Source organism: Mobula birostris, chromosome 10, assembly GCF_030028105.1.
Source record: "Mobula birostris isolate sMobBir1 chromosome 10, sMobBir1.hap1, whole genome shotgun sequence".
NCBI classification, from domain to species: Eukaryota; Metazoa; Chordata; class Chondrichthyes; order Myliobatiformes; family Myliobatidae; genus Mobula; species Mobula birostris.
This window is the reverse complement of record NC_092379.1, coordinates 145,848,211-145,875,766: the sequence shown is the minus strand read 5'-3', so window position 1 is coordinate 145,875,766 and position 27,556 is coordinate 145,848,211. Positions and strand designations below refer to the sequence as shown.

The 27,556-nt window shown below is 44.5% G+C and overlaps 1 protein-coding gene across 4 annotated transcripts in view; it reads right to left on the bottom strand.

Annotated features, from left to right (window-relative positions):
• Window positions 1–734: 734 nt before the first annotated feature.
• The window catches only part of fgf13a (fibroblast growth factor 13a), a 471,224-nt gene continuing 444,402 nt past the window's right edge, over window positions 735–27,556 (bottom strand). For all 4 annotated transcript variants that reach the window (XM_072271062.1, XM_072271063.1, XM_072271064.1 and 1 more), the window contains 2 exons: window positions 12,817–13,015; window positions 735–2,132 (listed from right to left, as the gene is read on the bottom strand). In XM_072271062.1, the coding sequence (XP_072127163.1) occupies window positions 1,999–2,132; window positions 12,817–13,015 (333 nt within the window). In that variant the 3' untranslated portion in view covers window positions 735–1,998. The remainder of the gene's footprint in view (window positions 2,133–12,816; window positions 13,016–27,556) is intronic.

The following is a 27,556-nucleotide window of genomic DNA, read 5'->3' as shown; positions in this document are numbered from 1 at the left end:
GGAGATTTGATAGAGGTTTACAAAATTATGAGGGTATAGATAGAGCAAATTCATGCAGGCTTTCCCACCTCAGGTTTGGTGAGACTAGAACTAAAGGTCACGGGCTAAGGGTGAAAGGTGAAATACTTAAGAGGACCATGACGAGGATCTCCATTCAGAGTGAGGTGAGAGTGCTGAACGAGCTGCCAGCAGAAGTGGTGGATGTGGGGTGCATTTCAAAAGTTAAGACAAATTTGGATTGGTAGGTGGATAGGACAGGCATGGAGGGATACAGCCCAAGTTGTGTCCAACGGGTTCTGCATGGACTAGGTGGGTAGTAGAGCCTATGTTCTATGACTCCACGATTCTATATGCATCTTTCTTTGGCTTTAACACAGAGATTCTGCATCTACAGAGTGGAATAAACAGACAACATTTCAGACTGAGTCTCATCATCAGGTCTGGAAAGGAAGGGGAAAAATGCTAAAGTGATAAACACAAAAGATTCTGTAATTGTTGGAAATTCAGAACAACACACACAAAATGCTGGAGGAACTCAGCAGGTCAGGCAGCATCTATAGAGTTGACGTTTCGGATCAAGACCCTTCACACACGCACACACACACAAACGCACGCACACACATGCGCGCGCACAAACGCACGCATACACACACACATATGCATGCGTACACACACACATAGACATACACACACACACACACACACACACACAAATGAGCAGACTTTGTACCTTCATATAAATATTTTATTCAGTGCATCTGTTGGTAGGTATGTACAACAAATAATAAACAAGTCAAGAGTAGAGTAGCAGAGAAACTGCTTGTCATTATAACCCATGAAATGCATTGAGCAGGTTATCCAACATGTTTAACACACAAATCCTAAGTCATGCAGCTCTATTCCGTTATCACCACCTTTCTCCCATGCAACAAATAAACCAAAATGAAAGTCTAAACTAACAGACAGATTAACAACAACCTTTGTGTAGCATGTGTTTTGGGTAAACTCCCCAAAGGAAACTTCATTCACAACAATTCCCACCATGCCCAGCACAAGAAAAGAATATCCGGCGGTGTGTTACAAATAAGACTTTCTTCTTTGTTATAAAAATGAAGACACCCAAAACTCTACAGTTTCTTTAAGAATAAAAGTCACCACAATAAAGGTCAAAGTGCAAATCACAAGGTGAGAACAAGTCACAAGCGTGAAATTTGCTAACCAGTAGATATCCGGACTCTAGGTGTTACTCTAATATAGTACTGTTACTACAAATCTATAAACCCTTTCCTCAAGTCTGTTTTCAGTTACAATTTGAACCACGGTGTAATTAGCCTGAGATACGGCTTCATTCCCGTCAGTTTTTGAGTTAGCAACCCTGAATAGCTTTTGAAAGAGATTCTATTAATTTGTTGGAGTATAAAAAACTATCGAACTGCAGGAGAGCAGAACACTACCTATGAAGAAAAGAAAGGAGACGCTAATGTATCAGATGGGGCCAAACAGCACTGAGCCAAGAACATGATGCAATTAGATTTTGTGTGCTCCTCATTCCTTTAGTAAAACCCAAAGGTATCTACAATCCTCTGGTAACAGCCAATGTAGTCTGAACTTGGAGTGTGTGTGTGTTCAATGTTGAAGTGTAACTTGCCCTCGGCTGACGAACAAGCTGTGATACTTTTAATGATTCTTTTCCCAGTGAGAAGTCAGACGTCGGGACGTTTGGGGCATTTCTTCTGCTGCGCCACTTTTCCAAAATGAGGTTCCGTCGGCTCTCCAGGATGTCTGGAGAGCTGCACAAGCGTTTTCTCAGCTAAAATTATCGGAATTTATCCACCCCCAGAAAAACCAGAAGACCTAAAAGGCGGAGAGGAGAGCGACTCTACCCAGCCCAGCAGCTGGTTTCCTGAGTCATTTTACAACAGAAAGAGAGTGTCTGTTAGTAACCGGTTGAGAGCATCCACTGGCGATGAGCCTGAACCTGGCAGTCTCTCCAGCTGGCTACGTTGATTCAGTCTGACTGACTGCCTTGCCCCCGTTTAGCACGGCCGAGGCACTTCTGCTTTTGGTGGGGGTGCCCGAGCGAGACAGAACCTCCGCCAACTCATGGAGTGATGGCTCTCTGTAGAGGGCAACTGGAAGAAAGAAAGAGAAGACGACTGTTAAAATTGCTTTGAGGTTGTACAAGGGAAAACATCAACACAGAGGTTCTGTAGATGCTGGAAATCCGGAACAACACACACCAGATGGTAGAGGAGAGGACACAAAATGCAAGTCAGGTGGCATCAGGTCCCGGCCCAAAATGTTAACTCTGTGTTTCTCTCCATAGATGCTGCCTGGCCTGCTGAGTTCCTCCTGCATTTTGTGTTTGTTACAAAGGAAATAATCGTGCACAATAAAGTGCTATATTTAGGGAGGAAGTGCAGTGTAGGCTCATTACTAACAACGGGGAGCGGGTACAGGAACCTGAAGACCCATACTCAAAGTTTCACAAACAGCTTCTTCCCCTGCAACATCAGATTTCTGAGCAGTCAGGATCATGGAGAAGTACAGCACAGAAACAGGCCCTTTGGCCCATCTAGTCCATGCTAAACTGACTACTCTGATCAACCCACACCGTGACCATAGACGTCTGCGGCCCAACTATCCGTGTACTTATCCCAACTTCTCTGGAAAGTTGAAATCAAGCCCGCATGGACCACTTGTGCTGGCGGCTCATTCCACACTCTCACGACCCTCTGAGTGAAGAAGCTTCCCCTCATGTTCCCCTTAAACATCTCACCTTTTACCCTTAACCCATGACCTCTGGTTGTAGTCCCACCCAACCTCAATGGAAAAAGCCTGCCTGCATTTACATTAGCCTATAAACATAAGAACATTTTCTCCTTATTTTCTACAATTTATTTATTTCATAATTTATAATAATTTTGTCTTTGTACTGAACTGCTGCTGCAAAGAAAGGAAATGATAGGCCAATTAGTTTGACCTCAGTGGTTGGGAAGATGTTGGAGTTGATTACTAAGGATTAGGTCACAGGGTACTTGGAGACACCTGATACAATAGCTATAGTCAGCATGGTTTCCACAAGGGGAAATCTTGCCTGACAAATCTGTTGGAATTCTTTGAAGAAATAACAAGCAGGATAAACAAAGGAGAATCAGCTGATGTTGTGTACTTGGATTTTCAGAAGGCCTTTGACAAGGTGCCACACGAGGTACGAGCCCATGGAATTACAGGAAAAGATTCTGGCATTGATAAAGCAGTGGGTGAGTGGCAGGAGGCAAAGAGGGGTGGTTGTTGCTTGCTGCCACTTACGCGCGGAGGTGGGGGAGTTGGGGGAGACTTTGGGTTTCTAATATTTAACCGTCGTTCATTCTTTGGGGCACTCCGCTGTTTTCGTGGACGCTTGCGAAGAAAAAGCATTTCAGGATGTATATTGTATACATTTCTCTGACATTAAATTGGACCTTTGAACCTTTAAAGGGAGCCTTTTCTGGTTGGCTGCTGGTGGCCAGTGGTGTTCCAAAGGAGTCTCTGTTGAGACCAATTCTTTTTACTTTACATGTCAATGATTTGGATGATGGAATTGACGGTTTTGTTGCAAAGTTTGCAGACGATATAAAGACAGATGGAGGGGCATGAAGTTTTGAAGAAGTAGAGAGGCTACAGAAGGACTTAGACAGATTTGGAGAATGGGCAAGGAAATGGCAGATAGAATACAGTGTCAGGAACTGCATGTTCATGTACTTTGGTGGAAGAAATTAAAGAGTTAATGATTTTCTAACTGGAGAAAAAATACAAAAACTGAGGTGCAAAGGGACTTGGGAGTCCTTGTGCAGGATTCCCTAAAGGCTATTTTGCAGGTTGAGTCTGTGGTGAGGAAGGCAAATGCAATGTTAGCATTCATTTCAAGAGGACTAGAATATAAAAGCAAGGATATAATGCTGAGACATTATGAAGCACTGGTGAGGCCTCAGTTGGAGTATTGTGAGCAGGTTTGGGCTCCTTATCTTAGAAAGGATGAGCTGAAACTGGAGACGGTTCAAAGGAGGTTCATGAAAATGATTCCAGTATTGAATGGCTTGTCATATGAAGAGTGTTTGATGGCTCTAAGTCTGTATTCACTAGAATTCAGAACAATGATGGATAACCTCATTGAAACCTATCAAATGATGAAATGGTTTGATAGAGTGGATGTGGGGAGAATGTTTGCTATGGTGGGAGAGTCTAAGACCAGAGGACACAACCTCAGAATTGAGGGGCGTCCTTTTAAAATGGAGATGAGGAGGAATTTCTTTAGCCAGAGAGCAACTGTGGAGGCCAAGTCTTTATGTACATTTAACGCAGAGGTTGATAGATTCTTGACTGGTCAGGGCATGAAGGGATATGGGGAGAAGGCAGGAGATTGGGACTGAGGAAAATTGGATCCGCCATGATGAAGTGGCAGAGCAGACTCAATGTGCCAAATGGACCAATTCTGCTCCTGTATCTTATGGTTTTATATAAGACAGTGATAATAAACTTGACTCTGTGTGAAGGAAGCTGGATAATATTGCTTGGGGCTCATAATGAGGTCTGCTCTGTGCTGCAGAAACCAAGTACAGATTCAAACACCACTTCTCAGAACATTTCCATTCAATCCCCAAGGGATTAAGACATAGGTGTAGAATTGGGCCATTCATTACCTCTTTAACTCTATGTTCCATTTATTTTGACATCTACGGCTCTTGTCTCCTCCTGTGAGATGTGGGATTTCAGGATATCTAATGGTCTCCTTGATGACTACATCTGCAGGAACTTCAGTTCCTGACTAACATGGTCAGGAACTGGAAATGGAGCTGCATGCACTCAGGAGCATCTGTGAGGCTGAAAACGTCATGGATGAAATTTTTACTGAGGTGGTCACACCCAGCTTGCAACCTTCAGATGGGTGACCACCAGGAGAAGTCAGAGGAGTAAGCAGTCTGTGCAGGGTTCCCCTGTAGCCTCTCGCCTCAGCATCAAGTATAATCCTTTGGATACTGCTGGGGGATGACCTATCGAGGCACAACAGCAGCTGCCAATGGCACTGTGACATGTTCAGAGGCTCAGCAGGTAGAACAATAGTGATAGGAGACTCGATAGTTAGGGGGACAGATAGAAGTCAGCAAAATTCAGAATTCTCGGTTCACTTCAGAGTCATTGCATACCCTCTCGAACATGAAAATCTCTGGGGAAAGCTTGCCCAGGAGAAGGAGAGGGAGGGGAGTGTGGGAGAGGGAGGGGGAATGTGGAAGAGGGAGAGGGTGGGAGAGGGAGAGGTTGGGAGAGTGAGAGGTTGGGAGAGTGAGAGGGTGGGAGAGGGAGGGGGTGTGGGGGAGGGAGAGGTTGGAAGTGGAGGGAGAGTGTGGAAGAGGGAGAAGGTGGGAGGAATCCCCAATCTTGGTGTCTTCTGCAAAGTTGCTGAGCTAGCTTATCACATTATCATCCAGATCACTGATACAGATAACAAACAGACCCAGCACCATTCCCTGCAGCACACCACTGGCCACAGGCTGCTGGTCAGGGAGGCAACCATCTATTACCACTCCCTGGCTTCTCCCGCAAAGCCAATATCCAACCTAATTTGCTACCTCATCCTGAATGCTGAGTGACTGAACCATCCTGACCAACCTCCCGTACGGGACCTTGTCAAATGCTTTACTAAAGTCCATGTAGACAACAGTCACTGTCTTGCCTTGATTCACTTTCCTGGTAGCTTTCTCAAAAAACTCAATAAGGTTGGCTAGTCATAACCTACCATGCACAAAGCCATGCTGACTATCCTTAATCAGTCTCTGTCTATCTAATTACATATACATCTGGTCCCTTAGAATGCCTTCCAATAACTTTGCCACGACTGATGCCCAGCTCATTGGCCTATAAATTCCTGGTTTATTCATAGTGTCTTTCTTAAATAATGGAACAACATTAGCTATCCTCCAATCCTCTGGCACCTCACCCATGGCTACGAATATTTTAAATAACTCTGCCAGGGTCCTTGCAATTTCTGAACTAGTCTCCCGAAGGGTCTGAGGGAACACTCTGTCAGGCCCTATGGTTTTATCTACCCTAATTTGCCTCAAGACAGCAAACGCCTCCCCTCTATAGGGTCCATGTCCTCACTGCTGCATTGCCTCACATCTATAGACTCTATGTCTGTCTCCCAAGTAAATACTGATGCAAAAAATCCATTGAAGATCTCTCCCATCTCTTTTGGCTCCAGTCATAGATTACCATTCTCATCTTCAGAGGACCAGTTTTGTCCCTTGTTATCTGTAGAAGCCAGTAGGATTCTCTTTCACCTTGTCTCCTAGAGCATCTTCTTTTAACCTTCATGATCTCGCTCTTAAGTGTTTTCATTCATTTGTTATATTCTCATTTGTTCCTACCTGCCCTCACCTGCTATGCACCTCATATTTCTTAACCAGTGTTCAATGTTCAATACCACTGTGGAGGATCAGAGGGATCTTGGGGTCCGAGTCCATAGGACATTCAAAGCTGCTGCGCAGTTTGACTCTGTGGTTAAGAAGGCATACGGTGCCTTGGCCTTCATCAACCGTGGGATTGCGTTTAAGAGCCAAGAGGTAATGTTACAGCTATATAGGACCTGGTCAGACCCCACTTGGAGTACTGTGCTCAGTTCTGGTCACCTCACTACAGGAATGATGTGGAAACTATAGTTAGGGTGCAGAGGAGATTTATAAGGATGTTGCCTGGATTGGGGAGCATGTCTTATGAGAATAGGTTAAGTGAACTCGGCCTTTTGTCCTTGGAGTGATGGAGAATGAGAGGCGTATAAGATGATGAGAGGCATTGATCGTGTGGATAGTCAGAGGCTTTTCCCCAGGGCTGAAATGGCTCGCATGAGAGGGCATAGTTTTAAGGTGCTTGGAAGTAGGTTCGTCCATCGTCATCAATGAAGACCTCGACACCATTAGTACTTTTTACAAGGTTGAGTTGCTAGCTCAATGCTCAACCCAGCACAGATGGAGAGCATGCATGGGAGCCAGCCGGATTCCAACTTGGGACCTCTTGCCCCGAAGTCCAGCGCTGATGCCACTATGCCACCAGCTGGCTTTTGATGGTGTCGAGACTAGCGCTTGATTTGGATTTAAGTGAGAGAGAGTTGCACAGCGTCAGCCTCCCTCTCTCTTCCCAATTCCCATCTAGATCCAGTGGCAAGACAAGAGTCGAGATGGCTGGAGATGGGACTAGGCGCAGTGGATGACCAGGACGCCTTCTGTGTCTTGTCCTGCTCTACACGTTCCATAACACTTGCAGAGACCGCCTTCTTGACCATTGGACCTTCTATTGGTCTCGTCCACTCAATCTGCTGGAGTCTTTCTTCACATGCTGGGGTAGACAACTCCCTATGCACCGAGGGTTTGAGACCCCTCACCTGGTTTAGCCGGCTTGTTGAAGCTGTTGCCCGGGGTGTGGCCGCAGTCGCATGCAAACAGCTACGAGGAGCCACAGGTGAGAGTTGAGTGCCAGGTGGGGACCAAAGGTCGACTAACTGCCTTGAAACGGACGCTTGAAAGTGGGTACAGAGGAGCAGTCTTTTGCATCGGGACTACAGAGCGTCGTGGGAGCTGAATTCTGAAGGAAGGCAGTTTTTTTAAAAACTTCTTCGAGTGCAAGAAGGGCGAGACTGCGCAGGCACGTGACATCAACAGGACTGCGTGGAGAGTTTAAAAAGGAGACCACCCTATACAGCGGACAGCGGGGTGAGTGGGAGCAGAGTGTAGGGCTTTGGCGGTAAACTGGAAGAAGCCAGAGTGAAGCGCCAACCCTTTTTTTCTCTCCCTCCCCCCCACCCCCGCTCCTTTTGCGAATCGGCCCGGACAGACAGGAACAGCAAGGCTCTCACAGCTAATGGTACGAGCTAATGGTTTAAAAAGTTCGTCTGTTTGGCGAGGTAAGTGGGTGAGTAGACTTATTTTTCCTGTTTCATTCCTGTAGAATTAGATAGCATGCCTGCAGGGTTAGTGCTTTGTTCAGGGTGTCAGATGTGGGAATCCTGGGAGACCTCCAGCCTTCCTGATGGCCACATCTGCGCCAAGTGCACCGAGTTGCAGCTCCTCAGAGACCGTGTTAGGGATCTGGAGCTGCAGCTTCATGACCTACTGCTTATCAGGGAAAGTGAAGAGGTGATAGACAGGAGCTACAGGGAGGTAGTCATCCCTAGGCTACAGGGGTCAGAAAACTGGGTCACTGTCAAGAGAGGGAAGGGAAATGCCCGGATAGTGGAGAGCACACCTGTGGCTGTCCCCCTTAGCAACAAATATCTTGTTCTGGATGCTGTTGAGGGGGATGACCTGACAGGGGACGCCCACGGTGACCGGGTCTCTGGCACTGAGCCTGGCGCTGTTGTGCAGGAGAGAAGGAGGGAGAAGAGAAATGTGGTAGTCGTAGGGGATTCTGTGAGCCTGACAGAGATACTCGCATGGTGTGTTGCCTCCCAGGTGCCAGGGTACGGGATGTCTCAGATAGGGTCCTGAATATTCTAAAGGGGGAGGGTGAGCAGCCAGTTGTCTTGGTACATGTTGGTACCAATGACATAGATAGGACAAAGGAGGAGGTCCTGAAGAGAGATTTCCAGGAGTTAGGAAGGAAGCTGAGAAGCAGGACCTCCAGGGTAGTAATCTCGGGATTGCTACCTGTGCCGCATGCTAGCGAGGGCAAGAATAGTTGAATCAGGCAGATGAATGCGAGGCTGACAGACTGGTGTAGGGGGCAGGGCTTCAGATTCTTGGATAATTGGGATCTCTTCTGGGGGAAGTATGACCTGTTCAAAAAGGACAGGTTACACCTGAACCCGAAGGGGACCAATATCCTGGCGGGAAAGTTTAATAGAGCTGTTAGGAAGGGTTTAAACTAATTTGGCAGGGGGATGGGAACCGGAATGATAGAGCGGAGGAAGGGGAAAACAGAAATAAATCTAAGATAGTGAGCAGTAAAGATGTCAGGAAAGACAAGCAGGTGATGGGGCAAATTTGTAGCCATTGGGATGAGTTGCAGTGCAATAAAGTTGCAGTGAAATCAAAGCGAAAAGTATCAAATACTGGTCTTAAGGTGTTGTACTTAAATGCACGCAGCATAAGAAATAAGGTGGATGATCTTGTTGTACAGCTACAGATTGGCAGGTATGATATTGTGGCCATCACTGAGACCTGGCTAAAGGATGCATGTCTCTGGGAGCTGAACGTCCAAGGATACACGGTGTATCGGAAGGGTAGGAAGGTAGGCAGAGGGGGAGGCGTGGCTTTATTGGTAAGAAATGATATTAAATCATTAGAAAGAGGTGATAATAGGATCGGAAGGTGCAGAATCTTTATGGGTTGAGCTAAGGAATAGCAGGGGTAAAAGGACCCTGATGGCAGTTATTTATAGGCCTCCAAACAGCTGCAGGGATGTGGACTACAAATTACAACTGGAAATAGAAAAGGCTTGTCAGAAGGGCAGTGTTATGATAATTGTGGGGGATCTTAACATGTGAGTGGATTGGGAAAATCAGATCAGCACTGGATCTCAAGAGAGAGAATTTGTAGAATGTCTGCGAGATGGCTTTTTAGAACAGCTTGTTGTTGAGCCCACTAGGGGATCGGCTGTACTGGATTGGGTATTGTGTAATGAACCAGAGATGATTAGAGAGATTGAGGTGAAGGAACCCTTAGGAGGCAGTGATCATAACATGATTGAGTTCACTGTGAAATTAGAAAAAGAGAAGCCGAAATCTGATGTGTCGGTATTTCAGTGGAGTAAAGGAAATTACAGTGGCATGAGAGAAGAACTGGCCAAAGTTCTTGGAAAGGGACACTGGCAGGAAAGACAGCAGAGCAGCAGTGGCTGGTGTTTATGCGAGAAATGAGGAAAGTGCAAGACAGGTATATTCGAAAGAAGAAGAAATTTTCGAGTGGAAAAAGGATGCAACCGTGGTTGACTAGAGAAGTCAAAGCCAAAGTTAAAGCAAAGGAGAGGGCATACAAGGAAGCAAAAATTAGTGGGAAGACGGAGGATTGGGAAGTTTTTAAAACCTTACAAAAGGAAACCAAGAAGGTCATTAAGAGAGAAAAGATTAACTATGAAAGGAAGCTAGCAAATAATATCAAAGAGGATACCAAAAGCTTTTTCAAGTATATAAAGAGTAAAAGACAGGTGAGAGTAGATATAGGACCGATAGAAAATGATGCTGGAGAAATCGTAATGGGAGATAAGGAGATGGCAGAGGAACTGAACGAGTATTTTGCATCAGTCTTCACTGAGGAAGACATCAGCAGTATACCGGACGCTCAAGGGTGGCAGGGAAGAGAAGTGTGCGCAGTCACAATTACGACAGAGAAAGTACTCAGGAAGCTGAATAGTCTAAAGGTAGATAAATCACCGGACCAGATGGAATGCACCCTCGTGTTCTGAAGGAAGTAGCTGTGGAGATTGCGGAGGCATTAGCGATGATCTTTCAAAAGTCGATAGATTCTGGCATGGTTCCGGAAGACTGGAAGATTGCAAATGTCACTCTGCTATTTAAGAAGGGGGCAAGGAAGCAAAAAGGAAATTATAGACCTGTTAGCTTGACGTCGGTGATTGGGAAGTTGTTGGAGTCGATTGTCAAGGATGAGGTTACAGAGTACCTGGAGGCATATGACAAGATAGGCAGAACTCAGCATGGATTCCTTAAAGGAAAATCCTGCCTGACAAACCTATTACAATTTTTTGAGGAAATTACCAGTAGGCTAGACAAGGGAGATGCAGTGGATGTTGTATATTTGGATTTTCAGAAGGCCTTTGACAAGGTGCCACACATGAGGCTACTTAACAAGATAAGAGCCCATGGAATTACGGGAAAGTTATATACGTGGATAGAGCGTTGGCTGATTGGCAGGAAACAGAGAGTGGGAATAAAGGGATCCTATTCTGGTTGGCTGCCAGTTACCAGTGGTATTCCACAGGGGTCAGTGTTGGGGCCGCTTCTTTTTACATTGTACATCAACGATTTGGATTATGGAATAGATGGCTTGGTGGCTAAGTTCGCTGATGATACGAAGATAGGTGAGGGTCTGGTAGTGCTGAGGAAATGGAGAGTCTGCAGAGAGACTTGGATAGATTGGAAGAATGGGCAGAGAAGTGGCAAATGAAGTACAATGTTGGAAAGTGTATGGTTATGCACTTTGGCAGAAAAAATAAACGGGCAGACTATTATTTAAATGGGGAAAGAATTCAAAGTTCTGAGATGCAACGGGACTTGGGAGTCCTCGTACAGGATACCCTTAAAGTTAACCTCCAGGTTGAGTCGGTAGTGAAGAAGGCGAATGCAATGTTGGCATTCATTTCTAGAGGAATAGAGTATAGGAGCAGGGATGTGATGTTGAGGCTCTATAAGGCGCTGGTGAGACCTCACTTGGAGTACTGTGGGTAGTTTTGGTCTCCTTATTTAAGAAAGGATGTGCTGACGTTGGAGAGGGTACAGAGAAGATTCACTAGAATGATTCCGGGAATGAGAGGGTTAATGTATGAGGAACGTTTGTCCGCTCTTGGACTGTATTCTTTGGAGTTTAGAAGAATGAAGGGTGACCTCATAGAAACATTTCAAATGTTGAAAGGCATGGACAGAGTGGATGTGGCAAAGTTGTTTCCCATGATGGGGGAGTCTAGTGGGAGAGGGCATGACTCAAGGATTGAAGGGCACCCATTCAGAACAGAAATGCGAAGAAATTTTTTTAGTCAGAGGGTGGTGAATCTATGGAATTTGTTGCCACGGGCAGCAGTGGAGGCCAAGTCATTGGGTGTATTTAAGGCAGAGATTGATAGGTATCTGAGTAGCCAGGGCATCAAAGGTTATGGTGAGAAGGCGGGGGAGTGGGACTAAATAGGAGAATGGATCAGCTCATGATAAAATGGCGGTGCAGACTTGATGGGCCGAATGGCCTACTTCTGCTCCTTTGTCTTATGGTCTTATGGAAAAGTCAGGGGTAAGTTTTTTATGCAGAGAGTGGTGAGTGAGTGGAATGGGCTGCCGGCAATGGTGGTGGAGGCAGATAGGATAGGGTCTTTTAAGAGACTCCTGGATAGCTTAGAAAAATAGAGGGCTATGGGTAACCCTAGGTAATTTCTAAAGTACATGCATTTTCCACACAGCATAGTGGTGCTGTAGGTTTTCCATGTTTCTATCTCTCAAAAACCAAGGTTCCTTAAACCTGTTATCTTTGCCTTTTATTCTGACAAGTACCTACAAACTCTGTACTCTCAAATTTTCACTCTTCTTTTAAACTCTCTCTCAATCTATGCAATCTGGTGTCTCCTTGGGACTGCGGCGTGCAAGATGGGCCAACAGTTTCCAGTTGCTCCTTTTAAACTCTTTCTCTCTCTCTCTCTCTATGCAATGCAGTGTCTCACTGGACAACTGCCCCAGTTCTCTTCTTTACTTTTTTTTGACTGTGTGTCTTCAGGCAAGTACCTCCTTCTTGATGGTAGCAAAGAGTTGAAATCATGTCTTTGTGAGGCGCCACCTTTTGAAGATGTCCTCGATGGTGGGGCTGAGTATATATTATCACTGGAGATATTTAAAATGGAGGTTGATGGATTCTTGCTTAATCAGGGTATCAAAGGTTACAGGAAGAAGGCAGGAGAATAAGAATGAGAGGGAATAATAAGTCAACTGTGATGAAATGGTGGCGGAGACTCAATGTGATAAGTGCCCTAATTCTGCTCTTCTTTCTTATGGTCCGGTGGTCAAAGGTCCCACCACAAGTGCAAACAATACTGACGGCAGAAGTGTAAACAAAGGAAATGTGTCATTACCCTCTAGTGGTTTGGGGAGGAAGTGGGCGGCTGGTTTGTTCTTCTTCACGTGGTTCCCCTTCATGATTTCTCCCTCCTTGTTGAGGCCCAGGTACCAGCCTCTGCCGGACTGCTGCTGTCTGTACAACATGGACGAGTAGGTCACGTAGTAGTTTTCAAACACTGACTCCTTGAACCGACACTCAGGGGTGAAGTGTTCCTGTTCAGAAAGGCAGAAAAACAAAATATTATTTATTTTACTCCATCAGCAGTTGCTCAGGACATTATTGAATGTAGTATATACCACACAGTATACGCTCTTTGACCCATGATGTTGTGTCGACCTTTTAACCTACTCCAAGATCAATCCAACCCTTCCCTCCTGCGAAGCCCCCCATTTTTCTATTGGGAGAAGTGTGCAGACGCAGTAGCTGATCATCGCGCAAGGCCACTGAGAAGGTTCTGGGTTAAAAGGGAGACACTGCCTAGCAGAGCGGTCATCGAAGGAGCGGTCATTGGAGTATCGTGAGTCAGAGTAGTAGGGCTTTGGCTCACTGGGGCTTCAGCGTGGACAGGCCAAGGTAAGGCAAGAAGGGAAGTTACTTCCATATCTTTTTTTCGCTCTAATTTAAGAATAGTAGGAAGGACAGCGAGGCCAGATTCCTGCTCGGGGTGTCTGATGTGGGATATCCGGGTGACTTCCAGCCTCCCTGACAGCCACATCTGCGCCAGGTGCATTGAGCTGCAGCTCCTTGGAGACCAAGTTAGGGAACTGGAGCTGCAGATCAATGACCTTTAGCTTATTAGGGAAAGTAAAGAGGTGACCATTAGAAGCTACAGGCAGGTAGACACACTGGGGCCACAGGAGATGGATAAGTGGGTGATTGCCAGGAGAGGGAAGAGAGAGCGTCAGGTAGTGGGAAGCACCCCTGTGGCTGTCCCCCTTAATGATAAGTACTCCATTTTGTGTACTGTTGGGGGGGGGTGGAAACAACCTACCTGGGGGAAGCAACAGTACCCGTGCCTCTGGCACTGAGCCTGGCCCTGTGACTGAGAAGGGTAGGGAACTGAAGGGGATGGCAGCAAACCAGAAGCCCTGGATGAAGTATGAGATCTGCAATCTGCCGATGGCCATATCAGTGGCATTGAGGTCTGGTGACCATGTAAGATACAAGAGGTCTAGGCATGATGTTTGGAAAGCCATCTCACACGTGGTGGCACTTCAGGATCCAGTGGATCATTGCAGGCTGCTCGACAGCCATGGCAGAACTTGAATACTGTCTCTTCTACAGGGCTAAGCTCCCAGCTTCTGATCAGAAACAAGAGATTCTGCCGATGCTGGAAATTCACAGCAACACACACAAAATGCTGCAGGACCCTTATCATTTGGAATGTGCAGCAGGTCACGCAATATCCATGGAGGGGAGTAAACAGTCCATGCTTCAGGCTGAGGCCCTTCAGCAGGATGAAAAGGAAGTTGTATGGTGAATGACACTAGTCACAGATCTGGGAAACCACTGGCTGATTCACTCTTGCTCTTGGAAGAAGGATGTCCCTTTGTCTAACCTGCATGTGAGTCTGGTACAAGTCATGGGATCAGAACCGGAATGAGATGATGTGAAATTTGTTGTCTTGTGATAGCCGTACAGTGCAAAGACATGAAAATTACTGAATCACAATAACAGACAGTGCAAAAGAAAGCGTTCGTGAGTTCACAGACTGTTCAGAAATCAGATGGTGGAGGGGAAGACGCTTTTCTTAAAATCTTGATGCTGGTGTTTAGGCTCCTGTAAGTCCTCCTTGAAGGTGGTAATGAGATGATAGTGGGTTGCAAGTGATAAGGGTTTTTAGTGATGGATGGCACCTTAGTGAATGTCTGCCTCTTGAAGATGTACTCATTGGTGGCGATGGCCGTAACCAGGATGGAACTGGCTGAGTCTATAGCCCTCTGCAAGCTCTTTAGATCCTGTGTAATAGAGCCATCCCACTCGGCTGTGATGTTACTCCATTGTGGACAGGCAGAATCCAAGTGAACTCATGAACCTCAGTTGTACATTGTGTAAATTCAACCTTCGTCCTGACCCACTCAGGTCCCTGCCATGAAGTTTAGAATAATGTTTCTCCCACACCACTGGATTTAGTGAGGTTTTCTTCCAGAGCAACTGTGGTACCAGTAGGGTACACGCTCCCACTCTCGTTACACTCCTGTCCTCTGCACTGCATTACTAGGAAAAATCTCTCTCCTTCAGTTCATTGTCCCCAAACATTTGGAGCAGATTGATCGTCCTCCCACCAGACTCAGGTATGAGAGCATGAGAAAGGAAAAGGCAAATGAATTGAATAGAGAGCTTAAGGTGAAAAAAAACCCTTAGGATTAAGTGATCATAGTATGATCAAAGTCACTGTGAGATTTGAGAAGGGGAAGCTAAAGTAGGATGTATCTGTCTTGCAGTGGAGTAAAGGGAATTACAGGGTCATGAGAAGGCACTGGCTAAAATTGATTGGAAAAGAACACTGCTAGAGATAATGGCAGAGCAGCAATGGCTGGACTTTCTGGAAGCAATTCAGAAGGCACGGGATATATACATCCCAAAAAGGAAGAAGTATTCTAAAGGCAAGATGACACAACAGTGGCTAACAAGAGAAGTCAAATCCAACATAAACGCTAAGGAGAGGGCATATAATTGAGCAAAAATTAATGAGAAGTTAGTGCAATGGGAAGCTTTTAAAAACCAACAGAAGGCAACTACGAAAGTCATAAAGAAAGAAAAAGATGGAATACAAAAGTAAGCTGGTCAATTTTATTATTGAGGCTACCAAAGTTTCTTCAGATACCTAAAGTGTGAAGTAGACCATTGGAAAATGATGGTGGAGGGGAAGTAATGGGGGACAAAGAAATGGCAGACAATATGAATCAGTATTTTGCATCAGTTTTCACTGTGGAAGACACTAGCAGTGTGCTGGAAGTTCCAGAGTGTTGGGAGCCAGAAGTGTGTGATGTTGCCATTACTAGGGAGAAAGAGCTTGGGAAACTGAAGGGTCTCAAGGTAGATAAATCACCTGGACCAGCAGGGTTCTGAAAGAGATGGCTGAAGAGATTGTGGAGGCATTAGCAATGATCTTTCAAAAACCACTGTATTCAGAAATGGTTCTGGAAGACTGGAAAATTGCAATGTCACTCCACTCTTCAAGAAGGGAGAGAGGTAGAAGAAAGGAAATTATAGGCCTATTATTCTGACCTCAGTGGTTGGGAAGAAGTTGGAATTGATTGGTAAGGATGTGGTTTCATGTTGATGTTGTGCACTTTGCTTTTCAGAAGACTTTTGACAAGGCGCCACACATGAGGCTGCTTAACAAGCTAAGAGCCCATGGTATTACAGGAAATATACTAGCATGGATAAACCAAAGGGTGATTGACAGGAGGTAAGGAGCAGGAATAAAGAAAGCCTTTTCTGGATGGCTGCAGGTGACTTGTGGTGTTCCACAGGGTTTTTGTTGGGACCACTTCTTTTTACATTATATATCAATGACTTGGATGATGTAATTGATGTCTTTGTTGCAAAGATTGCAGAAAATTATATGGTTATTTGGTTAAAATATGAAGTTAGGTGGAGGGACAGGTAATTTTGAGGAAGTAGAGAGGTTACAGAAGGTATTAGACATATTAGGAGGATGGGCAAAGAAGTGGCAGATGGAATACACTGTTAGGACATGTATAGTTTAAGAGACTACTAGACAGGTATATGGAGGAATTTAAGGTGGGGGTTTATATGGGAGGCAGGGTTTGAGGGTCGGCACAACATTGTGGGCCGAAGAGCCTGTACTGTGCTGTACTATTCTATGTCTATGTCTATGGTCATACACTTTAGTGGAAGAAATAAAGGGTAGACTATTTTCTAAATGGAGATAAAATTCAAAAATCTGAGGTCCCAAGGGACTTGGGAGTCCTTGTGCAGAATGCACCTAAAGGCTAATTTTCAGGTTAAGTCTGTGGTGCATACTTCCTCTTATATAGCCCAACAACTCACTGAAACCTCCTCTTATTTACCCCAGAACTGCCGACAGGACATCAACCATCTCGACTTCACCACATCTTGTTCCAATTCCAACCTCACTCCTTCCAAACGCTCTGCTCTCCACTCCCTCTGCACCAATCCTAACCTTACTATTAAACCCACCGATAAGGGGGGTGCTGTTGTGGTCTGGCGTACTGACCTCTACCTTGTCGAGGCACAGCGAGAACTCGCTGATACCTCCTCTTATCTACCCCAGTCCTGATGAAGGGTCTCGGCCCGAAACGTCAACTGTGCTTCTTTCTGTGGATGCTGTCTGGCCTGCTGTGTTCCACCAGCATTTTGTGTGTTGCTTGAATTTCCAGCATCTGCAGATTTCCTCATGCTTGCGTCTTGATAGAGTAGATGTGGAGAGGATTTTTCCAATGGTGGGAGTGTCTAAGACCAGAGGACACAGCCTCAAAATAGACAGGTGTCCTTTTAGAATGGAGATGAAAAAGAATTTCTTTAGCCCAGATAGTGGTGTATCTGTGGAATTCATTGCCTCAGGTAGGTGTGGAGGCCAAGTCTTTACGCATACTTAAGGGAGAGGTTGATAGATTCTTGATTGGTCAGGTTATGAAGGGATATGTGGAGAAGGCAGGAGATTGGGGCTGAGAGGAAAATTGGATCAGCCATGATGAAATTGCGGAGAGGACTCGATAGTCCAAATGGCCCAATTCTGGTTCAATATCTTACGGAAAGTGTAGGGGCAATGTCAGAGAGGTTTTTTTTACTCACAGAGTGATGGGAGCATGGAAAGCCCTGCCGGGGTGGTGGTAGAGGCAGATACATTAGGGATTTTTAAGAGACTCTTAGGCACATGGATGATAGCAAAATGCAGGGCTGTGTAGGAGGGAAATGTTACTTTGATCTTAGAGTAGGTTATGAGGCCAGCACAACATTGAGGGCTGAAGGGCCTGTAGTGTGCTGTAATGTTCTGTGTTCTGTCCCTCCACGCTTCTCCTATCCAAGGACCTCCCCAAGAAGTGTGGAAGTGTATTGTGCTCCTCCTTGACCCCTTCAACACAGCCCACTCACTCCAGCAGCACAGTGTTAAAACTTGGGAACGTCCCAGAGGAGCTTTGCAAGGCTTCGCAGTACTCTGCCTGTGAAGTTGCATCGTACATGTAGGCGCCTCTTACATAGGAAATGACCTTACACAGCAAAATGCCCCCTAACAGGGGGTATGCCACTGACAGCAGGAAATGCCCCTCACTTGAGAAATACATCTCACAAGGAGAAATGCCCCTGATGTGGGGAAAGACCCCTCACAGGAAAGTGCCCTTGATACGCGGATTGCCCCTCACGTGGGAAAATGCCGCTCACACAGGGGAACACCTCACGTAGGCATATGCCCCTGACATTTTATACGTTTCAAGAGCCATGAAGTGCCCAGTAATGGTTTTAGTGGGAATGACCTCACAGAGTCAAGCATCCAGTCAGGGGAGGGGTGGGCGAATAAGAGCCAAGTTCAAGTTTAATTGTCATTGAACCATACATGAATAGCCATAAATACAGCCACACAAAACAGTGTTACTCCAGGGCCCAAGGTCCAAAACACAGTACCAACAGTCATACACAGCACAAGGCACGTTTAAGACATATAAGATAGCAGTAAATAAAGTCGTTCAAAAAAACAGCTAATGTTGATAGTGTGATGGTGTAGAAGAGCTTCATGTCCACCTCTGATGACCCAGAAGGGAACAAAGTTTTCCTCCAAGAGGTGCCAGACGCTGCAGATCGACCACTGTCAACAGTTCCTGTGCAGCAGGCTAATTATCTCATTACTGAATTCATCACGGCCATCTGTAGGACAATCAGTTGGCACTGTCAACTGTATAGTGGGTAAAGCTATTCAACCAATTCACATTATGATATATGTCCTGGTATTCCAACTCCACAAAATGTCAACTGTTGTTATTTCAATCCTCCAGGGAAAAATATACAAGCAAAGCAACACAGCCCGGACAATCCATATACGAGGAAGAGTTTCTAACGTACAATAGCTGGACAAACCTTCTTTGCTTTGATGAATTTCTTTAGCACTGAGCCCTGCAACTGTCCTCATTGAGCTATTGCCATACCTCTTTGAAGACCTCAATCAGATTAGTCAGATAGGATCTCATGAACACAAGAGATTCTGCACATTGCTGTAAATCTAGAACAACGCACACAGAATGCTGGAGGAACAGGTCAGGCAGCATCTATGGAGAGGAATAAACAGTCAACACTTCAGGCTTCATCAGAACAAAGAGTATCACTCTGCATTTCCAAGTGCAGATTAACCTTGACTCCTAAGACCATAGTCCATAAGATATAGGAGCAGAGTAAGGCCATTTGGCCCATCGAGTCTGCTCCACCATTTCATCATGGATCATCCAATTCTCCTCTTAGCCCCAGTCTCCTGCCTTCTCCTCGTATTCTTTTCATGCCCTGATCAATCAAGAATCTGTCAACCTCTGCCTTAAAAATAAAAAAGTTTGTAGATGTTATGAACATAGGTGAAGGGGCAGGTAGTTTGGAGGAAGCAGAGAGGCTAAAGAAAGACTTAGACAGATTAGGAGAATGGACAAAGAAATGGCAGTTGGGTTACAGTGTCAGGAAGTGTATGGTCATGCTCTTTGGTAGACGAAATGAAAGGGTTGAATATTTTCTAAATGGAGAGAAAATACAAATACTGAGATGCAAAGGAAATTGTGAGCCCTTGTGCAGGACTCACTTGCAGGCTAATTTACAGGCTGATTCTGTGGTAAGGAAGGCAAATCCAATATTAGCATTCATTTCAAGAGGACTAGAATACAAGTGCAAGGATGTAATATTGAAACTTTATAATCTTAAAATGGAGAGGGCTCAGAGGAGACTTACGAAAATAATTCCAGGGTTGAATACAAACAACAGGAATTCTGCAGATGCTGGAAATTCAAGCAACACACATCAAAGTTGCTGGTGAACGCAGCAGGCCAGGCAGCATCTGTAGGAAGAGGTGCAGTTGACGTTTCAGGCCGAGACCCTAGTCCTGATGAAGGGTCTCGGCCTGAAACGTCGACTGCACCTCTTCCTACAGATGCTGCCTGGCCTGCTGCGTTCACCAGCAACTTTGATGTGTGTTGCCAAGATTGAATAGTTTGCCATATGAAGAGAATTTGATGCCGTCCATTATTAAGGACCTCCAGCACCCAGGGCATGGCCTCTTCTCACTGTTACCATCAGGGAGGAGATACAGAAGCCTGAGGGCACACACTCAGTGATTCAGGAACAGCTTCTTCCCCTCTGCCATCCGATTCCTAAATGGACATTGAACCCTTGGACACTACCTCACTTTTTTAATATACAGTATTTCTGTTTTTTGCACAATTTTTAATCTATTCAAAATACATATACTGCAATTGATTTAGCTATTTATTTTTTATTATTATTATTATTTTATTTTGTTTTTTTTCTATATTATGTATTGCATTGAACTGCTGCAGCTAAATTAACAAATTTCACGTCACATGCCGGTGATAATAAACCTGATTCTGATCCACTAGAATTCAAAAGAAAGAGGGCTGACATTGAAACCGATTGAACGGTGAAATGCCTTGACAGAGTGGATGTGGAGAGGATGTTTCCTGTGGTGGGAAAGCCTAAGACCAGAGGACACAACCTATGAATAGAGGCATGTCCTTTTCAAACAGAGATGAGAAGGAACTTCTTTAGCTAGAGAGTGGTGAATCTGTGGAATTCGATGCCACAGGCAACTGCAGAGGCCGAGTCTTTATGTACATTTAAGGCAGAGGCTGATAGACTCTTGATTGGTCAGGGCATGAAGGGATATGGGGAGAAGGCAGGAGATTGGAGCTGAGGAGAAAATTGGATCAACCATGATGAAGTGGTGGAGCAGGCTCAATGGGCCAAATAGCTGAATTCTGTTCCTATATCTTATGGTCTTATATTTAAAAAGTATTGGTCCCGACACAGACCCCTGTGGAACACCACTAAGTCACCTGCAGCCAAACAGAAAAGCCACCCTTTATTCCCACTCTTTGCCTCCTGTCAATCGAACACTGTTGATTCCCTGCTAGAATCTTTCCTATAATACCATGTACTCATGGCTTGTTAAGCAGCCTTATGTATGGCACCTTATCAAATGCCTTCGGATATTCCAAGTGCACAACATCAATTGATCTCCTTTGTCTGTTCTGCTTGTTATTTCTTCAAAGAATTCCAACAGATTTGTCAGGCAAGGTTTTCCTTTGACTACGGCCTATTTTATCATGTGCCTCCAAGTTCCCTAAAACCACATCCTTAATAATCGACTCCAACATCTCCCCAACCACTAAAGTCAGATTAACTGCCCTGTAATTTCCGTTCTTCTGCCTCTCTCCCTTCTTGAAGAGTGGAGTGACATTTACAATTATTCAGTCTCCGGAACCATTCCAGAATCTAATGAGTCTTGAAAGATCATTACTAATGCCTCCATGATCTCTTCAGCCACTTGCTCAGAACCCTGGGGTGTACACCGTCTGGTCCAGGTGACTTACTTACCTTCAGACCTTACAGTTTCCCGAGAACCTTCTCCCTAATAGTGGTAACTTCACACACTTCATGACCCCTGACACCTGGAATTTCCACCACACTGCTCATGTCTTCCGCAGTGAGGACTGATGCAAAGTACTTATTAATTTTGTCCGTCAGTTCGTTGTCACCCATTACTACCTCTCCAGCATTGCTTTTCAGTGGTCTGATATCCATTCTCGTTTATTTCTCTCTTTTATCCATTCTCTCTTATTAAGCCTCTCTTTTACACTTCATTTATCTGAGGAAACATTTGGTATCCTCTTTAACATTATTGGCTGGATTACTTTCATATGGCATCTTTTCCTTCTTCATGACTTTTTAGTTGTCTTCTGTGGGTTTTTAAAAGCTTCCCAATCCTCTGACTTCTCACTAATTTTTGCTCTATTATATGCCCTCTCTTTGGCTTTTGTGTTGGCTTTGACTTCAGTTGTGACACCTTTCCTTCAGAATGCTTCTTCCTCTTTGGGATGTATATATCCCGCGCCTTCCGAATTGTTATCAGAAATTCCAGCCATTGCTGTTCTGCCGACATCTCTGTCAGTGTTCTTTTCCAATCACTTTGGCCAACTCCTCTCTCATGCCTTTACTCCAGTGTAATCCTGATACATCTCACCTTAGCTTCTCCTTCCCAAATTTCAAGGGAATTTATGACCACTTTCCCCTAAGGATTCTTTTACTTTAAGCTCTGTTAATTCTGCTAATCGCAGAACACCCAAAGCTGGTCCACTAGTAGGTTCAACCATGAGCTGCTCTAAAAAGCCATCTCACAGGCATTCTAGAAATTCCCATCTTAGAATCCAGCACCAACCTGATTTTCCCAATTTACCTGCATATTCAAATTCCCCCATGACTACTGTAACATTGCCCTATTGACATACATTTTCTATCTCCCGTTGTAACTTGTAGACCACATCCTTAATCCTGTTTGGGTGTTCTAATAAAACTCCCATCAGGGTCTTTTTACCCTTGCTGTTCCTTTGCTCTATCCACAATGATTAAGTACCTTCCAACCCCATATCACCTCTTTCTAATGATTTGATTTCATTTTTTACCAACAGAGCAACATGACAGCTTCTGCCTTCCTGTAGCTCTCTTAAGCTTTTTCAATAATTCCCTATCACTGATTTAGACTCAGTGACGTATGTCTACCTGGCTTCATTAAAACATAGAACATTGAACAATACAGCATGGTAAGGCCATTCAGCCCACAATGTTGTGCCAACCTTTTAACGTACTTCAAGCTCAATGTAATCATTCCCTCCTATACAGCTCTCTATTTTCTACAATTCACTCATTCAGGTGCCTTGCCGTTCGACGTGGGCGATCATGTCTCTCCATCCATCATGTTCCCTGACCCTCTGAGTTATAGTTGTTGCCTCCCCTGTTTCTAACCATGATGTTATTCCATCTTTCATTTTCATTCTCTGTCTGCCTCTGCTTCTTTCTCCTTCCAGCTTTCCAGTTGTAACTAAATGTTCTAATGTCTCTCTTCCCATTATGTGTCCAAAAATTTTTGATTGCTATTTTCTGATTTTTTTAAGTAATGTACGTTTTGTTTTCGTTCTCTGTAGAACTTCTTCGTTGGTTATCCTGTCCGTATATGATATGCACAGCATTGTTCTGAGGAACCACATCTCTGCTGCATTGATTCTTTCTTCCATTGCATTTGTGATGGTCCATGACTCGCAGCCATACATCAATTGGCCACAGTTTGAGGATAGAGGGGAAGCCTTTTAGGACCGAGATTAGGAAAAACTTCTTCACACAGAGAGTGGTGAATCTGTGGAATTCTCTGCCACAGGAAACAGTTGAGGCCAGTTCATTGGCTATATTTAAGAGGGAGTTAGATATGGCCTTTGTGGCTATGGGGGTCAGGGGGTATGGAGGGAAGGCTGGGGTGGTGTTCTGAGTTGGATGATCAGCCATGATCATAATGAATGGCGGTGCAGGCTCGAAGGGCCGAATGGCCTACTCCTGCACCTATTTTCTATGTTTCTATGTTTCTAATATAGGAAGAATGTAGCAGCTGAGAGTTCTAAGGCGGATGTCAATCTCTATTTTCTTGTCTGTTAGGATGTTTCTCATTTCTGTAAATGCTGTTCTTGCCATTGCTATTCTTGCTTTTATGTCTGTTTTGCATTTGCCATCAGATGTTACCCATGATCCAAGGTACTTGAAGTTGTGAACTTGTTTCAGGATTTCATTTCCCAATACGATCCCACAGTTTGGGGTATCAGGTTTCTTTGATATTACCATTACTTCATTTTTCTTTTTGTTTAAGGTTAGGCCAAGTCTTTCACTCTCTGTGTTGATGGTAGATACTAGTTTCTGTAAATTTACTTCACTGTTTGCTATCAGTACTGTATCATCTGCACAGCGGAGGTTGTTGATATTGTATCCTCCTATGCTTATTCCAGGTAGGTCTTGTATGGTTCTCATGATGTTTTCACTGTACAGGGAGAGCAGGTCTGGTGATAGAACACAACCCTGTCTGACTCCTCACTTTATTGGCTGATATTCACAAATCTCGTTGTCTATCTGTATGGCTGTACTTTGTTGCCAGTAGAGATTCCTGATTATTCTTAGATCTTTTCCATCAATATTAATATCTTCAAGCATTTTCATGATGAGTTGGTGTCTCACTGTGTCAAAGGCTTTTGTGTAGTCAATGAAAGAGAAGTATAGGTCTTGTTCTTCATAGCATGTTCCACTTCTTCTTTCACTTTTGCTGAGCCCTCGTTGTTGTTGCCTATATCAAAGTTGTCCTCGCGGTCTTTGTCGTCGTATAGGTCTTTGATGTATTCTGACTATTTTTGCATTATTTTTCCTTTTTCCATAATTGTAGAGCCATCTTTTGCTTTTATACATCCTGTTGTTGCCCCGCTTTTCTTCCAATTTGTGACCTCTTTGATTTTGTCGTGCATACGTTTGCTGTTGTTGGTCTTCTGCAATTGTTCTATTAACTCACATTTGCCCTTAAGCCACTTTACTTTTGCTTCCTCGCACTTGGTTGTTATCTGTGCATGCAAGGATACGCAGGCTTTTTCATTTTCCTTACATTTTCTTCTTTGTTCCATAAGTTTCAGAATTACTTCTGACATCCATTTCTTTTTAGGTTTTTTCTGTTGTTTGGGAATCACCTCTTGTGCTGCTTGTGTTATGTTGTCTCTGAGATTTTCCCATTGCTGTTCTATAATAGTGATGTTTTGTAGAGCCTCTCACTGTTATTTGCAATTCATTTTTGATGTCACTGTTTATTCTCAAAAGTCCCAAATTCAGCTTTGGCTCTACTCTTGGTCTTTTAAGCTTTCTGAGTCTCAGGTACATCACGCTGATTATTGGTACGTGATCACTGTGGCAGTCTGCACCCGGATATGCTTTGCATGATTTCAGAGCATTTCTATACCTTCTCCTTATAAGCACGTAATCAATCTGATTTCTGGCGTTATCCCCTGGGCTCTTCCATGTCCATAGTTTTCTCGGGTGCTGCTTGAAGACGGTATTACCAATTATATAATCTTTTTCTGTGACCCATGTAGCTAGTCGTTCACCTCTCTCATTTCTCTCACCGATGCTGTAATGCCCAATACTGTCCTCATCCCTGGTCTTGCCTACTTTTTCGTTGAAGTCACCTTGAATAATGGTATTTTCTGAGCTTTTATATTGTCTTAATGCTGTTTCTAGTTCATCATAAAATTGATTGATGCTTTCTTCACTGCTGTCTGCTGTTGGGGCATAAATTTGAACGATGTTAATGTCAAAAGGTTTTGTATGTAGTTTCACAAGTAACATTTGATCTGATATTGTCCAATAGCCTTTTATTGATTTTGCAGTTCTTCATCTAACATAATTCCAACACCTTTTTCATGTATTTCTCCTCCTGAGTAAATGATGGTATATCCCTCTGAGCATGTTTTACCAGCTCCTTTCCACCTCATCTCGCACATTCCCAAGTTGTTGATTTTTAATCTTTCCATTTCCTGTTTGATGTTGTTTAGTTTACCAGGTTGGTTAAGGGTTCTTACATTCCAGGTTGCTAGTCTGATCTTCTTTGCTTTTAATCTGCCGACAGTCGCTGGATAACGGTCGAGGTTCACCTGTGGCGCATGAGACCCTCTACCGGATGAGGTTCCTTCGGTGAAGGCTCCATTCGGTGTCAGTGCTGTGCAATAGCTCAGCAAAAGGAGGTGTAAGGCGCTCCTTCCGCCTGATAGCCTACAGGTCACCCTGGGGAAAGGTGTAGTACCTGTTTAGCCTCCACATGAAGCCATGGTTTGCAGGTGGTGGATGGTTTTTACAGGCAGATTCTACAATTGGAATTTATGGTTGTAAAACTAAAAACGCTGGGCAGATAAATCTGCTGATCAATGGCCAGGGTTACCCGTCCAGTATGGACACTGCAACTGAAGAAGGCAACTGGAAACCACTTCAGTATTCCTCCCTTGTGCAACCATGAACTCATTTCTACAATCCATCTACCTATTTGAGTCTCTTAAGTTTCCCTAATATATCTGCCTCTACCACCACCCTGGCAGTGATTTCAATGCAGCCACCACCCTCTGTATAAAAACCTACATCTGACACCCCCCCCATACCTAACAACCCTTTTTATATTAGCTATTTTCACCCCAGGAAAACTCTCCGTCTGTCCACTCCATCAATGCTTCTTATCATCTTTTACATTTTTACGTCACCTCTCATCTTGCCTCACTCCAAAGAGAAAAGCCCGAGGTCGCTCAACCTATCGGCATAAGACATGCTCTCTTATCCGGGCAGCATCCAGGTAAATCTGTAAAGCTTCCACATCCTTCCTATGATGAGGTGACAAGTGTGCTTGATGGTGGTGAAGTTAGTGCCCACGATAGAGCTAGCTGAAGGCTGATTTATACTTGTATGTCAAACGTGCGCCATAGGTAATGCGTTCCCTACGCCATAGGGTGACGTGCACCTCCCCAAAAATGTAACTCATGCGTTGCGGCGACACAGACCGCAACAACTGTGATTGGTCCGCTTGGTAGCATCGCATTTCCTCCTATGCATTTCCGGTTGCTTTTCTCCACCATGTCTGCACACTGATGCGAAATAAATGGTTGGAGACGATGAACCAAATCGTCAAATCTACCTGCCGACATCTGAAAATATTTGAAATGCATTTCCTCGTCCATGTCTCTCATGAAGAATCTCAACACAGTGGCATAGAAACCCCACCGCCAACTAGCGTTCTGGCGGTGAATTGCAGAGCGACGCAGACACAACTACACATGCTCGCTACGGTGTAGCACTACGCGAAAGTATAAATCAGGCCTACGGCATAGGCTATGGCGTAGCCCGTATGCACAAGTATAAATCAGGCTTGAGTTTACAATCCTATGCATTGGCCCCTCCATACCAGATGGTAATGCAACTAGTCAGAATGCTCTCCATGGTGCACCTGTAGAAATTTGCTAGAGTCTTTGGTGACATACCAAACCTCCTCAAACTCCTAATGAAATATACCTTCTGTCATGTCTTCTTCATAATTGTACAGTATCAATATGTTGGGCCAAGGATAGATCTTCAGAGATGTTGACCCCCTGGAAATTGAAGCTGAACTTGTTCATGTCGATCCAAGTCTCTAGCTGAGCTAATCGTGTGTGTATGTGTGAAAATGGATCACAGGCAATCTTTTGAGCTCAGAACCCATCTGAAATGTCTCTGTTTATCCCTCTGCATAGATGCTGTCTAATCTGCTGAGCTCTTCCACCTTTTTGTAAGGATTGCTTTTGAACATTTGAATTGTAGCTTCCTCTACCACTTATATAATGTGTATTCTGATTATATGATGCCATATATAAAATTAAATAAGTAATGTAAAACTGAAAGTACTGAGGTAGTGTACATGGATTCATTGTCCATTCAGAAATCTGATTGCAGAGGGGAAGAAGCTGTTCCCGAAACGTTCAGTGTGTGCCTTCAGGCTCCTATACCTCCTCCCTGATGGTAGCAATGAGAAGTGGGCTTGCTTTGGATCATAGGGTCCATAATGATGGAGGCTGCCTTTTTGAGGTATCGAAATTCAGCTACAGATTGGCAAGTATGACTTTGTGGCCATTTCTGAAACTTGGCTAAAGGATGGGAGCTGAACGTCCAAGGATATATGGTATGTC